Genomic DNA, 19,317 nt, shown 5'->3' with positions numbered 1-19,317 from the left:
GCGCTAATACGTGCATTAAATTTAGCCTATTTTGTTCATGATTTGCATGTGATTGATGGAAGCCAGAGAGCTGAGCGTGGGCCCACCTCGGCTTGGAATAGCTTGTCTTGTCTGAGTAATTGTTTGTTTCCTTTGCACTTCAATTACAGGAGGAGATTTGCTTGTTTCTGTTCTTTTTTTCTGGCTATCTTCATACACCCAGTCAGCAAAACCATAAGATTTCTTTCCAGGTCCTGGTATATTTAAAGATTTAGGTGAAAGACGTAATTTTGTTTTACCTATAAGCCAAATTGCTTATGTCACACACAAAATGGTGAAAAAAAAATATGGGAAAGTCCAATATGAAGAAAGAGAGTTACACCATCTGGTGATGTAAAAGGCAAGTACACATAAAGGCAACTGAGCACCACCACAAATATGTTTTAGAATGAACGTCCCCATAAAGGAAGTTCTTAACTGATAGGAATGATCAATGGGATGCAAATATTTAATGCAGAATTATGTACATTTTTATGCAAATACTGTATATGCAGCTTGAAAATCTACCAAACAATTTAACCCTTGGTGGGACTTGATTGGCCCATGTTTAAGCGGCAAATACTTGCATGATAATTTACATAATTCTGCATAAACTCAGAAATATTTGCATCTCATTGATCATCCCTATTAACTGAGTGTGCCATTGTGGGGCCTGGTATTGAGGGGAGCATTATTACTTACCTACAGGGTGCTGCTTTCCTGGTCCCCCCCCCCCCCCATCTGTTTAGGATGCAGCAGCTACTCTTCAGATGTGATGCAGCAATTTTCTCACGTTTCTGCCAGTGTTATGCAATGTATGCCAAGAGATGTAGTCTGTGGGTGTGAGTACTGAGCTGTACGCACATCCACATCCAGCGCAAAATGACAAAATTATAGATGTGAGAGCCAAGCCACTGTAACCATATCCACATGGGGGGGGTGTGTGGAAGAGAGAAGCAGGTGCCCCAGTGGGGTGGTGAGGTACTGGCTGCACCAGTTACCAAGGTGGGGGGTGGGGGGGGGGGGGGAGGATGATACTGGCCGCACTGAATACTAAACTGGTCCCTATGTGCAGCCAGTATCACTTCTGTTCCCCACTTTCAGCCATTAACTTTCCTAGGTTATCTTATAAAAAAAAAATCCCAGCTTAAGAGACTCAAATATTGGAGTCAACTTATACATGAGGTGGGCTCAGAACTGATGATATACGGTAGCCTACAGAACATGCATATACAAGGAAAATAATGTTTTGTTTTTCCTACCACTTACCATTGCCTTGATTTGCATAATCAATGGAATCTGAAAATTCATTTTCTCTGCTGTTCCTAAAAGATAAAGAACATACAAGAATATTGGAACATTGCTCACACATATGCATGTATTTAAGAACACAGTGAAAGGAAAAGGTAAGCAGAATTCAATTAAAAATTGACTGAATGTAATTCAATTTAATTCATCTTAAAATAACTAAACAAGTTGATTATGGCCTGATTATACAAACTAGCCGACCCGCAGCGTAGCATACGCCGCCTAAGAGGGTAGAGGGCAGGAAGGGGGTATTGGGCACAGTGGCTGGGAGGGGGGTTGGACCCCCCCTCAACTGGGTCCCCCATGTGTGCTCTACCTCCAGCTTAAGCTCAGCAGGAACCCCCCCCCTCACCTGGGTCCCCCATGTGCGCTCCCCCTCCTGCTTAAGCACAGTAGCAGCCGCCACTATTAGTAAGAGGCAGCGGGCGGGGATGACTCACCTCTTCCGTGTTCCATCGTGTGTTCCACTGTCGTCACTTCCTGCAATGCTGCACACTGTATTGGTGTCATTTGCCTTTTTAAAACAGAAGGAAATCTGCAATATTTCAGCTATAAGTGATCATTTGTGGTTACCCACAATGCACTGCTACTAAATATGCAAATTACTCCTTTTCCCCCTTGTTAAGCCAATCATATAGCTTTAAATTTTACACAGTCATATCAAACCCACATGTAGACAGCCTGTTTCATACTTTTAGTCCTCATCACTACATGGCAGGGATTGATACGGCTGTGTGAGATAGGGCTTGGACGAGTACAACAGAGTAACCAAGCAGCTCAGGGTGACCCAAACCACTCGGAATGTATAGGGGGATAAAAGAGACCAAAAAGACCTCCTACTAAAAAAAGCAAAGCTTGGTGTAATTTGCCTTCCTAAAACAGAAGGAAATATGCAATAATTCAGCTATAAGTGAACATTTGTGGTTACCCACAATGCACTACTACTAAATATGCAAATAATTCATTTTCACCCTTAGTAAGCCAAGCAAGCATCCAGAACCACTGGTGTATAGCAAGCCTACAGCTTTAAATTTTACACAGCCATGTCAAACCCACATGTGACAGCCTGTTTCAGACTTTTGGTCCTCATCTGTACATGGCAAGGATTGATATGGATGTATGAGATCATATGGACTTGGACCAGTACAACAGAGTAACCAAGCAGCTCAGGGTGACCCAAACCACTCAAAATGTGTAGGTGGATAAAAGGGACCAAAAAGACCTTCTACTAAAAAAATTCAAAGCTTGGTGTAATTTGCCTTCTTAACCTCCCTGCCGGTTATCCCGAGCTCAGCTCGAGTAACCTGCCGCGGAGGATTCCTCAGGCCCTGCTGGGCCGATTTGCATAATTTTTTTTTTGTTACACGCAGCTAGCACTTTGCTAGCTGCGTGTAACTTACGATCGCCGCCGCTCCCCGCCGATTCGCCGCAACCCGCCGCGACAGAGGGTGTCCCCCCCCCCCCCCGAGACCCGTGCGCTGCCTGGCCAATCAGTGCCAGGCAGCGTCGAGGGGTGGTTCGGGACTCCCTCTGACGTCACGACGTCGATGACGTCGGTGACGTCATCGCGCCCGTCGCCATGGCGACGGGGAAAGCCCTCCTGGAAATCCCGTTCAGAACGGGATTTCCGGATGGGTATATGCGCCGGCGGCGATCGGCGCATTCGGGGGGACGCCGCAGGGAGGGGGGAAGCATGTAGCTAGCGCTAGGCTAGCTACATGCTAAAAAAAAAAAAATAATGCGAAAAAACACCCTCCCTGCCGTGCGCAGCATTTTTTTATAACGGCAGGGAGGTTAAAACAGGAGAAATCTGCAATAATTCAGCTATAAGTGAACATTTGTAATTACCTACAATGCACCACTACTAAATATGCAAATTATTCCTTTTCAACCTTGGTAAGGCAAGCAAGCCTATAGGTTTAACTTTTACACAGTCATAGCAAACCCACATGTGAAAGCCTATTTCAGACATTTAGTCCTCATCAGTACATAGCAGGGATTGATAAGGCTGTATGAGATAGGGCTTGGACCAGTACAACAGAGTAACCAAGCAGCTCAGGGTGACCCAAACTACTAAGAATGTATAGGAGGATAAAAGAGACCAAAAAGCCCTCCTACTAAAAAAAGCAAAGCTTGGTGTAATTTTCCTTCTTAAAAACAGAAGCAAATCTGCAATAATTCAGCTATAAGTGAACATTTGTGGTTACCCACAATGCGCTGCTACTGAATATGCAAATTATCCCTCTTTGCCCTTGGTTTGATATGACACTACTTCTTCTTCTTGCTTGGACCAGCCCCTTCTTCTTGCTTGGACCGGCCCTGGGGGCAGGGCGCTACTTCTTCTTGCTTGAAGGTTGATGCACTTACTCTATTATATATATAGATGGTTGATTTTCCCCGATCAACCAAGTATTCACTTTAGAACGCATAGATTCACTACATTGTAACGTTAATCACATTACTGTTATTTACTGTAATATAATCAGATCTCTATTGCAACACTGCCCCACTAGTTTGGTAACGCTAGATGTAGTACAAAACTTACGGCTCTCGCTTTATCCAAAGCTTACTGAGAACAAAAACTTTACCCCTTTTTCTGACTGAAATCCTGTTGTAAGTTAATTTTCAGAATATGTGGCAATAAGGGACCTGCCAATCCTCACTATCCAGGAGACAGGACTACTGTTACCTGGCTGAATTCAAGGAACTCTAATTGCTGGTGGTAATGTTTACCTTGTTCTTAAGTGGGTAACTCCATTTCATTGCTTGGCCACTTTAAATCTGAATATATCTAGTTTATCTAGATCAGGGCTGGGCAAACTTGGTGTGGCCCAGGTCGCATGTTGCCGACCGTGGGCCGCATTCCTAAAATGTTTCCTTCAGAGTTGTGAGCGGAAGAATACAGAGGGTTAAAACTCACCTACTCACCGATTCCTGTGTCAGGTCTCCATGGCCACAGGGCATCACATGACATACATCACGACACACCGTCAGGACGTGCCAGCGTATTTCACACTGGCTGCCAGGATGTAATACGCTGGCATGTCCTGACAGCATGTCAAGTGATGCCTTGTTGCCATGGAGAGGAGACGCTGAAATCGGCAATCAGGTGAGTTTTAACTCCCTGTTATCCCCTGCCCCCGACTCTGCAGGGAGGGAGGGAGGCAGGAGAGGAATCTGTCGCAGTTTGCCCAGTGCTGATCTAGATTGATGATTAGACAAAGGCTACAGTTAGCTCTTGCCACTCTCGTGGCTCTTCTCTCTGTAGACTCCACACAAAAAAAAAAAAAAAAAAAACACACAAACACGGGCCCATATGTAATTCACTTTTTCTCCCAAGTTTTCCCTGGGTGATATTATCACACCTTGTTATAAAATGCCTTTTAAACCATCAGCAAGCAAGAAAATATGCAAAATAATTTTTGATAGTGCTTTTCACCAACCTTCAGGTACTTTTTCAATTGTAAAATGCCTAAAAGTTATTTAAAGAGGATATGAAAATTATCTCATAGAAGATAACTCAGGATAATACATTTGCATATGGGCCATAGTATGTTCATTCTAAGTAAGCTAAAAGCTAAGAATGTGGCTATTGCCATTAATGAAAACTCCCCTTGCATACAAACAAAACTGGCACACCATTCAGAACATGACATGTTTCATGTTCAATGGACCTTCTGGATCAACTATAGAGAGGTGGAGGAGTAGAAAGCCATTATCTATGAAACCTTAAAGAGAATCTGTACTCTAAAATTCTTACAATAAAAAGCATACCATTCTATTCATTATGTTCTCCTGGGCCCCTCTGTGCTGTTTCTGCCACTCCCTGCTGCAATCCTGGCTTGCAATTGCCAGTTTTAGGTAGTGTTTACAAACAAAAGACATGGCTGCTAACCAGAGTGTGATAGGCTGAGAGGAGAGCTTGGAGAGGGTGTGTAAAGCTTCTGCCTATCACAAGCAGTGCTGCACATTCCATACATTCCAGCCTGAGCCCGACAGAGGAAAGAAAAGATTTATTACAGAGACAGCGCAACTAGAAAAGGCTGCAGTATGCCAGAGCACATTAAAACAGGTATAGGAACTTATAGGATAGAAGAAATAATGCTCAATTTTGTTAGAGTCTCTTTAAGTCTTTACATTCATTATAGTAATCATTGACTTTGCTTACAGTGGGATGCGAACGTTTGGGCAACCTTGTAAATCGTCATGATTTTCCTGTATAAATCGTTGGTAGTTATGATAAAAAAAGTCAGTTAAATATATCATGTAGGAGACACACACAGTGATATTTGAAAAGTAAAATGAAGTTTATTGGATTTACAGAAAGGGTGCAATAATTTTTTAAACAAAATTAGGCAGGTGCATAAATTTGGGCACCTCAAAAGAAATGAAATCAATATTTGGTAGATCCTCCTTTTGCAGAAATGACAGCCTCAACGCTTTCTGTAGGTTGCAATAAGAGTCTGGATTCTACTTGAAGGTATTTTGGACCATTCCTCTTTACAAAACATCTCTAGTTCATTCATGTTTGATGGCTTCCGAGCAGGGACAGCTCTCTAACTCACACCACAGATTTTCAATTATATTCAGGTCTGGGGACTGAGATTGCCATTCCAGAACGTTGTACTTGTTCCTCTGCATGAATGCCTTAGTGGATTTTGAGCAGTGTTTAGGGTCGTTATCTTGTTGAAAGATCCAGCCCTGGCGCAGCTTCAGCTTTGTCACTGATTCCTGGACATTGGTCTCCAGAATCTGCTGATACTGAGTGGAATCCATGCTTCCCTCAAAGTTGACAAGATTCCCAGTCCCTGCACTGGCCACAAAGCCCCACAGCATGAAGGTTCCACCACCATATTTTACTGTAGGTAGCAGGTGATTTTCTTGGAATGCTGTGTTTTTCCTCCATGCATAACACCCCTTGTTATGCCCAAATAACTCAATTTTAGTTTCATCAGTCCACAGCACCTTATTCCAAAATGAAGATGGCTTGTCCAGATGTGCTTTAGCATACCTCAAGAGGCTGTTTGTGCTGTAGGCTTCCTCTGCTGTAGGCTTCTCACTCTCGCATACAGCATCTCCTTGTGTTAAGTGCGCCGAATGGTTGAACGATGCACAGTGACTCCATCTGCAGCAAGATGATGTTGTAGGTCTTTGTTGCTGGTCTGTGGATTGACTGACTGTTCTCACTATTTTTCGCTTCTGTCTATCCGAGATTTTTCTTGATCTACCACTTCGAGCCTTAACATGAACTGAGCCTGTGGTCTTCCATTTCTTCAATATCTTCCTAACTGTGGAATCAGACAGCTGAAATCTCTGAGACAGCTTTCTGTATTCTTCCCCTAAACCATGGTGGTGAATCTTTTTCTTCAGGTCATTTGAGAGTTATTTTGAGACCCCCATGTTGCTACTCTTCAGAGAAAATTAAGAGAGGAGGAAAACTTACAATTGACTCCCTTAAATACCTATTCTCATAATTGGATTCACCTGTGTATGTAGGTCAGGGGCCACTGAGCTTACCAAGCCAATTTGAGTTCCAATAATTAGTTCTAAAGGTTTTGGAATCAATAAAATGACAACAGTGCCCAAATGTATGCACCTGCCTCATTTTGTTTAAACAATTATTGCACACTTTCTGTAAATCCAATAAACTTAATTTCACTGCTCAAATATCACTGTGTCTCCTATATGATATATTTAACTGACATTTTTTATCATAACTACCGACTACATTTTTTATTGTAACAACCAACGATTTATACAGGAAAATCATGACAATTAACAAGGTTGCCCAAACTTTTGCACCCCACTGTATATGGTATTAATGAGTAGTGTGACCGAAAAAAACTGATAAATTAGACATATCTATTCTTTATTATTTTCTTTTATTTGTATTATCTTGAATCTATATTTCTTTTATATCCATTGTCATATTAAGTCTTGATGCATTTATAAAACCAATATTCTGATGTGCTGTACTGGAATACTGGAGTTTTTAGAGATGGACTTTCTGCTTAAGGGTTAGAGTTATTTGATTTTGTGTAGGATTTTCCTGGTTTCTTAATAAAACCCTTTAAAAAGTAAGAAAATTAAAATCTCAGATTACCTTTAGAGCTAGGAAAGAAACCCAGTGATCATTTTTGTTAACTATGCATTCTACATGAACAGAACTGCAGATATAAGAGATGCCATTAGTAAAGCAAGAAGGGTATGCTGGTTGTCAGCAAATCTTGGTGCTGTAATTCCAAATGGGAGTTCTAAAGCTCTATTTCACACAATTTGCCAACTAGAAATTTGGAATCAGTTGCTTGGATTTGCCATTATAAAAAGGCATAACTAGTTTCCAAGGCCATACAGTTACTTAAAAAAATGACAATTCCATGTTTTTCTGCAGTCAAGTTACCGTATTTTGCGGAATATAAGACGCTCCGGCATATAAGACGCACCTAGATTTAGAAGGCAAAAATCAGGAAAAAAAAAAAAACTAAACCTAGGTGCGTCTATGTTGCAGGGGTGTCTTATGGACCTTTAAACCCCCCAAAACTGTCTCTATCTAAGCTGAACTGCTCATCTACACTAAATCCTGCTACACTACACTTCACTTACCCCTGCTGCCCCCACCAACTACACTACACTACACTAACTAACCCCTGCAGCCAACCCAAACTACACTGCACTTCACTAAGTAACCCCTGTAGAAACCCAAACTACACTACACTACTACACTACACTTCACTAACTAACCCCTGCAGCCAACCCAAACTACACTACACTAACTAAATCCTGCACCCAACACAAACTACACTACACTTTGCCCCTGCAGCATCTCACCTGATCCTGCTGCCGCGATCCTGTCCTCCTCCGCCTGACTGCCGACTTCCAAGGGTCATCTGAGGGTCCCAACTGTGGTCATCCGAGGGTCCCAGCCATCCCATCCAGAATCCCGGCTCTTCAGTGTCCCAGTCGCCAGATCGTCTTCACTGCAGACAGCAGCCATGCGGTAATCACGCGCTGCTGCCTCGCCGACATCCTCCATGGTAACGGCGTCCTCTTCCTAGTTACGGTGCCCCCTTCTGTGTGACAAGCAGCGCATGTGCGCCTGACGTCATGCGTGACCCCGGCGCACGTGCGCCTGAAGTCATGCGTGACCCGGCGCACATGCGCCGCTCATCACACAGAAGGGGGCACCGTAACTAGGAAGAGGACGCCGTTACCATGGAGGATGTCGGCGAGGCAGCAGCGCGTGATTACCGCATGGCTGCTGTCTGCAGTGAAGACGATCTGGCGACTGGGACACTGAAGAGCCGGGATTCTGGATGGGATGGCTGGGACCCTCGGATGACCCTTGGATGGCGGCAGTCAGACGGAGGAGGACAGGATCGCGGCTGCAGGAACCGGTAAGTATGTTTTGGGGCCCAAATACCGTACCTTTAGAATATAAGACGCACCCACTTTTCCCCCCTAGTTTTGGGGAAGAAAAAGTGCGTCTTATATTCCGAAAAATACGGTACTTAGTTTTCAGTACTTGCAAATCAGATATACAGGACAAAATGACTCTAGATCTACAAAACTAGAAATACAATCACATACCTGAGGTAATATTGCTGCTCTCTATCAGTCTCTGCTTTCAGTCTCTGCTGTTCTTCTTGTTCTTTCTTCCTTTGCCATTCCTGTTCTCTAAGTCTGATCTGTTCCTCCTCTTTTCTCTTTCTTTCTACCTCTTGCCTTTTTCTTTCTATTTCTTCTTGCTGACGCCTACGACTTTCTTCCTCTTGCCTTTTTCTTACTATTTCTTCTTGTTGACGCTTACGGCTTTCTTCCTCAGCCTTGCGCCTCTGTTCCTCCAAGTAATTCAACCTTTCTTCTTCCCTCCTTTTACGCTCACGTTCTTCTTCTTTTCTTCTCTCATGCTCTCGGTCTTCATTGCTCACTGCTTCAGGTCTTTCTGACCACATGTATGAGGAGGGAGTATGTGAAGTCACAGAACTGCTAAACTGTAGGACTGTTTCTTCCTATAACAATACAAAGTACTAGTAAGTGAGATATGCCTTCTACTAAAAAATGAAATTAAAATAAAAAGTAAGTAGAAGTAGTAGTGAAATTAAACCTGTTTGTTCTGTTGTGATTGATCTTTCTCTGCTTCTTTTTGAGCTTTTTCCCATTCTTCTCTAAGCTTATCTTGTTCTCGTTTATACTTTTCCTGTGGAAAAAATGACAACAGTTGTACATCTCATTTGTACATTTCACGTGTAGCTTATAAAAGACTTGGTCAGCTACATTTCAAACCGTTCCACGATAAAATATTCCAGTTTCTAAAGTAAAGGCTTAAAACATTCAAAAAAATTGAGCAAGCACTAGTGTAATCACCTACAGAGACTTTTAGAGAGATTTCCAAGCAATATGTGAGGTCATTGGGCTCTTCCACATGGTCACTATACAGAGGTCTCCTTCACACAGTTTACATCCTCAATAAGTTGCTTATGCTACACTCCATCAAAGATCAATTAGCCAAAGGGTGCAGGTGGGCAGAGTCTAGATGGCGCAGTGCACTCGGGCCTGTGTTGCCCACGCTTATCCCCGCTGAGCAGAGCCAAGCTGTGTGTAGATCGTGGACATCTCCCAAACCCCCCATGCTGGTAATCCTTAAGAGCTATCAGGGCAGCAACCCTTGAGCCACATGAGATGGATAAGTAGGAGATTGAAGCTGAGCACCTAGAGTGGTAAGACCAAGCATTACAGCAATACCGACATCAATACATGTGCAGCTGCTGCTTGAAGCATTCTATTCACCAGTTTAAGCTGGATTTATGTAAGTGAAAGGTGCTATGATGCTACTGGCTATGTTGTCCTGCTTCTGTTTTGACATATGTAAAGACGTTTGCTTGCTACCTTATGCCTTCTATGGGAGATCTATCCAAAATCACACATGATGAGATATCATCTTTGCCTCATATTGACTGCTTTATGTGGCTTGTTGCTGCTGTTAAAATGATAGGTGCTTTTTGAAGAAGTTATTGCCTCCTGATACTCATCTGAAATCTGGGGCACTCAAACATCAAACATAGTTTATTGGTTAAGACAGGACCTTTTAATTTAGTTGTGCAGTAATATTTATTCAGGTTATGTGAAACGGCGACGTTTGCCTGATGTACGACAGTGAGGAGAGGATTAGGATTATGAGGGCGACATCCAGTCAGTCAAGCTTGTTTGCTTAATTGCAGTTTTAATTGATTTTACCATGTTTGTGGAAGCAATTCCTGTTGTCAAGCTATTTTTTTTTCGAATAAAACTTAAAGTGTAAGTTTTGTACCCTAAGAGGCCATACAGCGATCATCTGCTGCACCATCAATGGAAGGTAGCCAAGGCAGCACGGTGGCGTAGTGGTTAGCTCTCTCGCCTTGCAGCGCTGGGTCCCTGGTTTGAATCCCAGCCAGGGCACTATCTGCAAAGAGTTTGTATGTTCTCTCCGTGCCTGTGTGGGTTTCCTCCGGGCACTCTGATTTCCTCCCACATTCCAAAAACATACGGATAAGTTAATTGGCTCCCCCTAAATTGGCCCTAGACTACAGTACTTACACTACATAATATAGACATATGGCAATGGTAGGGATTAGATTGTGAGCTCCTTTGAGGGACAGTTAGTGACAAGATATATATATATATACACTGTACATCGCTGCGTAATATGTTGGCGCTATATAAATACTAAATAATAATAATAATATTTTGGCCATATATATATATAATGGATGCAGAAGTTAGAAAAATGATCAAATATCTCAACAACAAAATTTCAGTAAGAGGAAAAGGTGGAAGACTAATAGCCTGGTAGCAACCCCACAACATTTCTGTTTTGTGTGAAGATGGCCCTCCAATCCTTAAAGCTAAGATCTAGAATTCACTTAAATAAGCTCACTATTCCTATGGGTAGTATCAAGGTGTTTCAGACGGTTTTCATTGTAATGGTTTGTTTTATTCCACTCTTAAAAGTACACTGTGCACAAAGGTATTGATTTATATTTCTCTGCTTACAAACAGCTCTTTGCATTCCTGTGCATGTTATTACCTGGAGCATTTGTTCTTGCTCTTGGAGCCATTTCTCCTGTCTCTTCCTTTCTTCCTCGGGATCCCATGACCATCGTGATGAAACATTAATGGATGGAACAGGCATCTGAAACAGCACAAGCAAAATATACCTACTGAATTACCAGAATGCACGGTTGTACTACAAATTATGTATAATGGCAGTTTCCTACTAATATACAGTACGCCCCTTAAAAGGACTTAAACTCAAAACTTCCTCTCTCTGCTCTGAAAGAATAGTAACAGTATAACCACCTTAAAAAAACATTTCTATGCTACAGCTGATACAAATCCTGCAATAAATCTGCAGTGTGTCTACTTCCTGCTTTCATGGAAGCAGACATATGGTTAACATCCTGTGTTTACAAATCAGCTGCTCTGCCAAGGCAGCCAGCTGACAGTTGAGAGATCAAATTACAGCTATGATTAGTCACAGATGAGGGGGAATTAGACAGGGTAAACTATCTAAATAAAGGGTACATGTCTATGTTTTTCCTTTAGTCCTGTGCAAGAGTTCAAGTTCAGGTCAAATGAAACATGAAGTGCTCAGAGAGCTGTAGGGTCTGACATTTTATCCTCGTCTAAAAAGGTCAATGGCTAATGCTGGATACACACCATGCGTTTCCGCGTCGAATGCGTCCGTCGATACGCATCAATTCGATTATTTCCGAGCATTTCCGAACGCATTTCGATGATTAGGTGCAATTCTGTTTGAAAATGTGTGCCATCAGGTAGGTCAGAGGAGTAGATTAAGGTTAATTCATTTTGGGAGGAGCTGAAATTGCCCCAAAAATTGTATCGGAGTGCTGCACAAAACATTAGCACACTCCAGAAAATATATGAAGTATATCTCCATTTTTCTAAGCAAAAAGCGCTAATACTAAATAGTTGCGTTACCCTTTTTTGCTGCAGGTAACACTAAAGCAATGAAAGTCTATGGGACATTTCATACCTCATGCGCAGCGTTACTATATGCCGGAAATATCCAATTTAACGCATAAGCCTCAGTGTTTTATCGGTAAACATCTTCAGCAACTGAAAGTCATGTAAATCCAAGGCGCCGCAGATATTTTAAAAGGTTTTGCATTGCGCATGCGCGGTAGCAAATTTTGTCAATACTCTTGCTTGCCATGTGTATTTCCGCCACAGGAAGTGAGCGCTAGAGAGCCTCACTTAAGATTTGAATCTCTGCCAGGAATTACATGAAGGCTCATTACCGCGCATTAGAAGAGGTATCTACAAAATCTTGTGGTGCAGCATCCAAAACGTTGGTTGCTAGTGTGAAACTGGCCTCAGAATAAGGGGATAGCTTTTGATTCTGTATTATTTTTTTGTCTTGTCTAAAAACGAAATGAAAAGCATACTTGGGGTCTTTCAAGATAAACCTTAATACTTACATCTGGTCCAACAGAATCTGAACTTCCTGTAAGTAAAAGCGGAAAAAAGGGTATAAGAATAAAATTATACATGCTGCTATAGATCCAGAGAAGATAAACTCAAACTGAAACAATGTTAAACTAATAGAGGAAAAATCAAAAATGTTTGAGATTCAATACTTGTGGCTTTGAAAAGAGAACACTTGCCATTAATCTTCCAAGTAAAATGCAATAGGTGTATGGGTATAGTGTACGTTGTGAAGACATTAAGAACAGAGCCAGATGGGCGTTGCTATGTAATTTAAATGGATATGAGTTCTGTAAAGCCGGTTATAATATAAGAATAAACATCATGCAAGTATCACCCCCCCCCCCCCCCAAAAAAAAAGAAACTGGTAGACTAGGCACATTTTGCCATGCCTTTGAGGGTGCGGACTTCACCACAAATACAGCAATTTCCTGAGGCATTCATATAACCAGTGCCGAGAGCGACACTCAGTGGGCATTTAGAGTTACACTAAATATACACACAGGTATACTTCAGGTTCAGCAAGACAAATGGCAGCCAGCTTTAGCAGGACTTGATTACAACATGGACGTGCCTCACCGGGTTTTGAAAGATTTTGGTGGGGTAGAATTTTGTGCTGCCCCACATGTGTGCTCCAATTTCCCCCAACTCTTGTGCCATACCACTATGATTCCCCATCAGGGTCTAGGACAATGAGGTGTAAGTGTAAAAGGCCAGAGGGGGAGGGGTTAGGCAGAGGAGAGATTAGTGTTGGACAGGGGGATAGTTTTAAGCAGAGGGGAGGAGGAGGCTAGTGTTAGGCAGAGGAAAGAGGGAGGTTAGTGTTAGGCAAAGGAGGGAAAGGGGTGTTCGTGTTAAACTAAGGAGAGGGGAGGCTAGTGCTAGGCAGAGGAGCGGGGAGGCTAGCGTTCAGCAGAAGAAAGGGGAAATCTGCAATGGGCAAAAGAGAAAGGGGGGTTCGTTTTAGGCTGAGGAGAAGGGAGGTAAGCATTAGGAAGAAGAGAGGAAGAGGTTAGTGTTAGGCTGAATAAAACGAGTGGATAATATTATCGGGGGGGGGGGGGGAGGATTAGTGCTAGGGAGAAGAGAGGGTGGTTAGTGTTGAGCAGGTGGGGGATGTTAGAAATAGTCAAAAGAGAGGGGTGGTTATTGTTAGGCAGAGGAGAAAAAAGGCTTGTTATTTAGTAATCCGGTAAACCATGCTATAGGGCAGCTGTATACTATCTAAATCCTCATCCCAAAATGAGCTAATGAAGATGGTCTATCATGTATGAAAAGCTATAGCTATAATGCCCAGGCCATAGAGATGATCAACTCTGATAACATACTAAAGCACCTCTGCCATACTTATCCCCTGAGAAAGCATGGCTGCCTCTGCCATTACTGTACCTTACTGAATATGTTGTAGCATGACTATGGGTGTAATTGTGCATTACCAGATACTTGTATAAGGTCTCTGTTACAGAAGCATTTACAAATGAATACGACATTTTCAGACACAAAAACAAAAACACAGCAAAACAAACAGGTTAGTTAGACAGAAAAGCTTTGACATGCACAGAAAAAGCTATACAACTACGTCTCTTAAGCGGTCTACTCTTATGGGAAATATGCACCACCATATTGAATTCTATGCGTTTATTATAAATGTAGTTGGTGGCTACTAGTGAGATTTTTGTCCAAGGCTATAAACAGAAATGTAGCATGTGATATATGAACTATATCAGGAGAAATCCTATAGCCAAAAACAGCCCATATAGTGAAACTGGCACTCCTAAAACTAGTCAAAAAGTTGCTTATAAAAAGACAAATTTCTTAATTTATATATAGCACATAAATATAATCTCTGCTCTCCTAACTCTGTATTATAACACAAATTAACACTTTAATTCACTAAGTTATTTAACAAAGTGACAGTATTTATGGGAAAGAATTGTCAAGCCACGGGCCACAATTGTTTCATTGTGAAAGCAAACAAAGCACTACTTAACTCCAGAGTTGGTATAAACAAATGACCATTGTTTCATGGGTATAAAATACAGAAGTAACACTCTAAACTGGCATAATGGGCTTATCACAAAATGCATAGCACATATACAGTACATAACATACAGCTGCCATAAGCTTTTTCTTCCAGAGTCTGGGTTATCTAAAGAAAGGAGTTTCAAACCACATTACAAAGGTCCGAAGACAAAAAAAAAACAAAAACAAAAAACACCCTTTACCACATAAGTAGACCCAAGAGCTGTAAGAAACAGAAGATCCTGAGGAGAGAACAAACAGGTTATGTTGCTTTCAGCAGATGGCAGTAGAGGCTCAGAACCCAGCACCGTGGTTAGTACAGAAGGATCCCTTACGGATAGCTAGCAGTAGCAGAGCGTCTAAAGCTTGTTTTCAAGGGTTACCTTGCTCAAAAAATTGTGACCGCCTTTTATAGTTTCTCAAAGAAATGGGTTCAATGTCTAATTAAAAAAATACAAAGGAAAACACAATTTTATGACCAATGAAATGGACTGAGGACAAAGCAACCCTAAATATGAAAGAATCCAAATGACCATAACGTTAAAACCCTCTGGAAGAGAAAGGACATATTATTGAATAGCTACATGTTAAAATCATGGATTCAATTTTTGTATACCTCATTATGACATTCTGGAACCCTGAACTGAGAGATATGGAAGGTGCATACTTCCTGTGGAAAATGCTGTTTGCCTAGCTGTAGTGCTGAGCCTGGAACTCCTTCTGAGACAATGATCTACATACAACCAGTATGCAGATCAGGTGTACTGACTGACGCCACTGGTTGCAGGTGTGTGATTCAGAGCAACTGAAGCCAATAGATCAGCATGACAGCATGAGAAATTGCATTTTAAAGTTGTGGAAATAAGGCAGCCTCCCTATCCCTCCCACTTCAGGATACCTTTAATGGAGGCAGGAGCAATAAAAGACTGCACAATAAGCAGAACCTCTGACTTGCACACGAGTCAGCATGCAATATGTATTTGCAATTATAAGAACAATGCTGGCATAATGCAAAAGAACATACCCTTTTTCTGGACACCACATATGCCAGAGGTTTACAATCCCTTCCTTGAGCACCACAACCAAATGTGCACTGCAGATATTTTACTGCCAACATATGCTGCAATTTACATGTTATGTGCAAATCCCGGTCACAATCCAATGTCCCTACTGACAGGAATTTCAGGAACGAGGAAGGATTAGCAAATTTAGGAATGAGGAAGGACTGTAATGAACAGTTTAATTTCATAGGGCCTGGATGAAATTACACCGGTACAGGGAAAGTCAGTGCGTGAAGAGTGAATTAAAGTGCCATGGTATAAATCTATGTTCAACGCAAAAATCCCATCACATAACAGACCGTTTAAAATATAGGAATTCTGCTGCATAATTAAATACCTGAACTAAACCAGAAGATGAAATTTTGGCACAACTGATTCACCTTCTGTCCCTCAGCACAGGCCCTTTATCAGTGCCACACAGGGCGGCTTTGTGTCCTTTCTGAAGAACAACCTGTGCAGTTCTTACTGCATGGTTACCGGAGTAACACCAAAAGCTTGCACAGTATCACTACACCACCAACAATTACTGTAGAGCCATAGGCACTTACTCAATTCTCTCTTTCTCCCAAGTTTTCTCCTAGAAGATAATTTTTCATCTTCGGTTTAAAATAAAATAACTTTTTAGCACACTGCTATTGATATAGTACTAAAAAGTAGGTGAAAAAGATCAAAATTATTTTCTTGCTTGTTGGTGGCTTAAAAGGCATTCTATCCATAACGTGTGAAAGTATCACGTAGGAGAAAACTTAGGAGAAAAAGTAAATTGCATATGGCCAATAATCGTCTATGTAAAGAACCATAACACATAGGTTAGTGGGCTATGAGGACAGGCATTGGAAACTCTGACATGTGCAGCACAAAGAAAAAGGATTCCTATCGATATACATGAGCAAGGTTTATGTTGAATCTTTTACCCAGAACTTCACAAACAAAACTACGGTAATCCAATTTTTTTTTAGCATAATCCATTTTGTTACTATAAGGACATGTACACAGTTCAGATGTCTTCAAAGGTACATCATAAAAAGTGTTAAAGATGTAGAAACATTGACCATCTGAATAAAATTTAGACTGCAACAAGAATAAAAATATAAAATGTATTCAAGGTTAGACATGTCACCAAAACAGATTCTTATTTATATAGATAATTCTGGGAAACAGAGTCAAAGCTCCTTTTTTTAATGAAGCAGCAATGCAGTTTCAGTTAATTTATCCATGCTTTCGCTGCATGCCATGTGTACGCCTAGCCAGAAAGAAAACAGGTCAATAAATGAACAGCTGGATCCATGATTGTTTCCCTTGTCACATGACCTCTGGAAGAGTGCTTAGGGTCCATGGGTAAGAACATTAAGAGGGTCCCATCAAAGTGTTGCTATGAAGGCCCATGATTTTTAGCTATGCCCCTTCTTAAGGAGCGTACCTGGTACCACTATAAAATAAAATTCAGCAAAATTCTCAAATAGCATGATAAGCAGTATGACTGAGTAAGGCTGGGTTCACACTATACAGGATGAAAATGCATTCTGTTAAAACTGACCAATTTTCTATTGATTCCAGATCAGTTTGTAACATTGGGCATCCGCTTTTATCCTTTTTTTCTGTTCCTGTTGCCACCCGGGTCTGTATACCTGTCGGCGTCACATTCGTATACCTACGCCGCCGCTGACACCACCACTCGGGTCTACTGCTGGGCATCTTCCCTCAAAGCAGGGAGGATTCTTATTGGTCTTTTGCAATACAATGGGAGCCTGATGCTTCAGATGGGGCTCAGATACGTAACCCATAAACATGTACACCAGCCTAGTGAGAATGAACAGCATCTATTCTTATAGGCTGCCATTGATTCCGTCAGCATCCACTTCGTCCGGCCACTCTGGAAAAATCATGCAGGACCCATCCTTGCATTGCGCTCGTCAGAATGGACCAAATGGATCTATTATGAATGGACTGATGTGAATGAATCCTATTGCTGCCAGTGTGCACTCAGCCTTGCTAAGCAGAAATCTCCGGGTAAGGAATGTTGAATGTATACAGAAAGGGAGGGTAAGTGACATCATAGCAACAAGAAAACACTAAAACGATGATCATTTTAACCTGTATCAGTACACCAATGACACTGTCCTCAATGAGGCAAGATTTCCCATTGCAATACAGAATTCAGGACCTACTGACACGGTGTGCCGAGTGCAATGCAAATGGTATATAATATACAAGTAAGTTAGACACTGCCAACTTGGACGTTCACATGAATGCAGTGAATATTGCACTTTTGCTCATATTTGCATCTGTTTTGACATATTGACCCATCCAATACTATTAGCTGGGGACAGCGTCACAGCAAGCACACAGAGTGCAAAGAGAAATGTAACTGTAGATGCAAGAGACTTCTAATGTCCACACTAAATGCAACCTAGTTCACTTTTATTCACCTGTACCTGAAAGAAGCTGTAATTTGAAGCATTTTTATGTGTAGTTAAAATAACAAAATGCATATTCATGTGAAAAGTACAGTACATTGTAACCCACACTGCGCAGACAGAGGCTGAATTTAGCCTCACTCTGCAACTAGATCTGCCTGATGGTTCCTCAACTCAATATCAGCTTGTGCAGTATACTCATGAGATATTTAAACAAGGCACGTGGGCAAAGCACTTTTGTTAGACTGAAGATCTAAAGGACTCTGGTCATTGTGGTTTGTCATATGGCTCTTCAATTTATTTTATACAGAGACCAAGGTATTTTATTTATAAGAATTCTGTATAAAAGCCATCTCAAACGATCTGGCTCTCATAAAGTAATGTTATGGATGCGAGTACCAGAGTACCACTTATTGTCTGTCTATGGGAGGTCAGACTTGGCCAGATATCCCCAGCAGCAATGCAGTCCTAGCTTGCAGGAGAATGCCAGTCAACATGGAAGGGAGCAGGCCACAATCACTACACTACTGAAGAGGAATATAGTGGCAAGCGAGACAGACAAAGCAGTGCTGTATTTGCAGCACTAGCCCAGCTATCTGACTATCATTTTTGACTAGAGATGGTCTTTAAATATTAGAAACACAGCAGTCTATGGGGTTTATTCACAAAACGTATCTTATGAATTATCTCATTATCTATCTTAATTCACAATTTATCTCTGCTTGTTTTATTTAATGGCAGAGGCGTCACTAGGGTTGGTGTCACCCGGTGCGGAAACTCATGGTGTCACCCCCTATTACCCCATGAACCTCCAACCTCACTATGCAGTAACGTTGCTTGTTATAGTGGGTTTAAAAATGATCACCATGTGGCCCTGGTGGCCTCTGAACTCTGTTATAAGCTCAACAAGGAGCAGCCAGAAGGGAGAAGTGCGGGAGAGAGAAGTACAGCAGGCACTAGCCTGGTCTATATTTACATAGCCTACTCCACTCTCCCCTAGCCTGGAG

The 19,317-nt window shown here is 41.7% G+C and overlaps 1 protein-coding gene across 1 annotated transcript in view; it reads right to left on the bottom strand.

The window, feature by feature from the left end:
• The window catches only part of LMO7 (LIM domain 7), a 234,079-nt gene that overhangs the window by 14,460 nt on the left and 200,302 nt on the right, over positions 1-19,317 (bottom strand). Inside the window, exons 23-29 of the mRNA XM_068267863.1 lie at positions 15,216-15,272; positions 12,804-12,829; positions 11,390-11,494; positions 9,431-9,523; positions 8,914-9,335; positions 1,288-1,343; positions 87-233 (exon numbers count right to left, since the gene is read on the bottom strand). Of these exons, the coding sequence (XP_068123964.1) occupies positions 87-233; positions 1,288-1,343; positions 8,914-9,335; positions 9,431-9,523; positions 11,390-11,494; positions 12,804-12,829; positions 15,216-15,272 (906 nt within the window). The remainder of the gene's footprint in view (positions 1-86; positions 234-1,287; positions 1,344-8,913; positions 9,336-9,430; positions 9,524-11,389; positions 11,495-12,803; positions 12,830-15,215; positions 15,273-19,317) is intronic.

The sequence above is a fragment of the Hyperolius riggenbachi genome, chromosome 2, assembly GCF_040937935.1.
Source record: "Hyperolius riggenbachi isolate aHypRig1 chromosome 2, aHypRig1.pri, whole genome shotgun sequence".
Classification (NCBI taxonomy): Eukaryota; Metazoa; Chordata; class Amphibia; order Anura; family Hyperoliidae; genus Hyperolius; species Hyperolius riggenbachi.
This window is presented reverse-complemented; position numbering and strand designations above follow the sequence as displayed.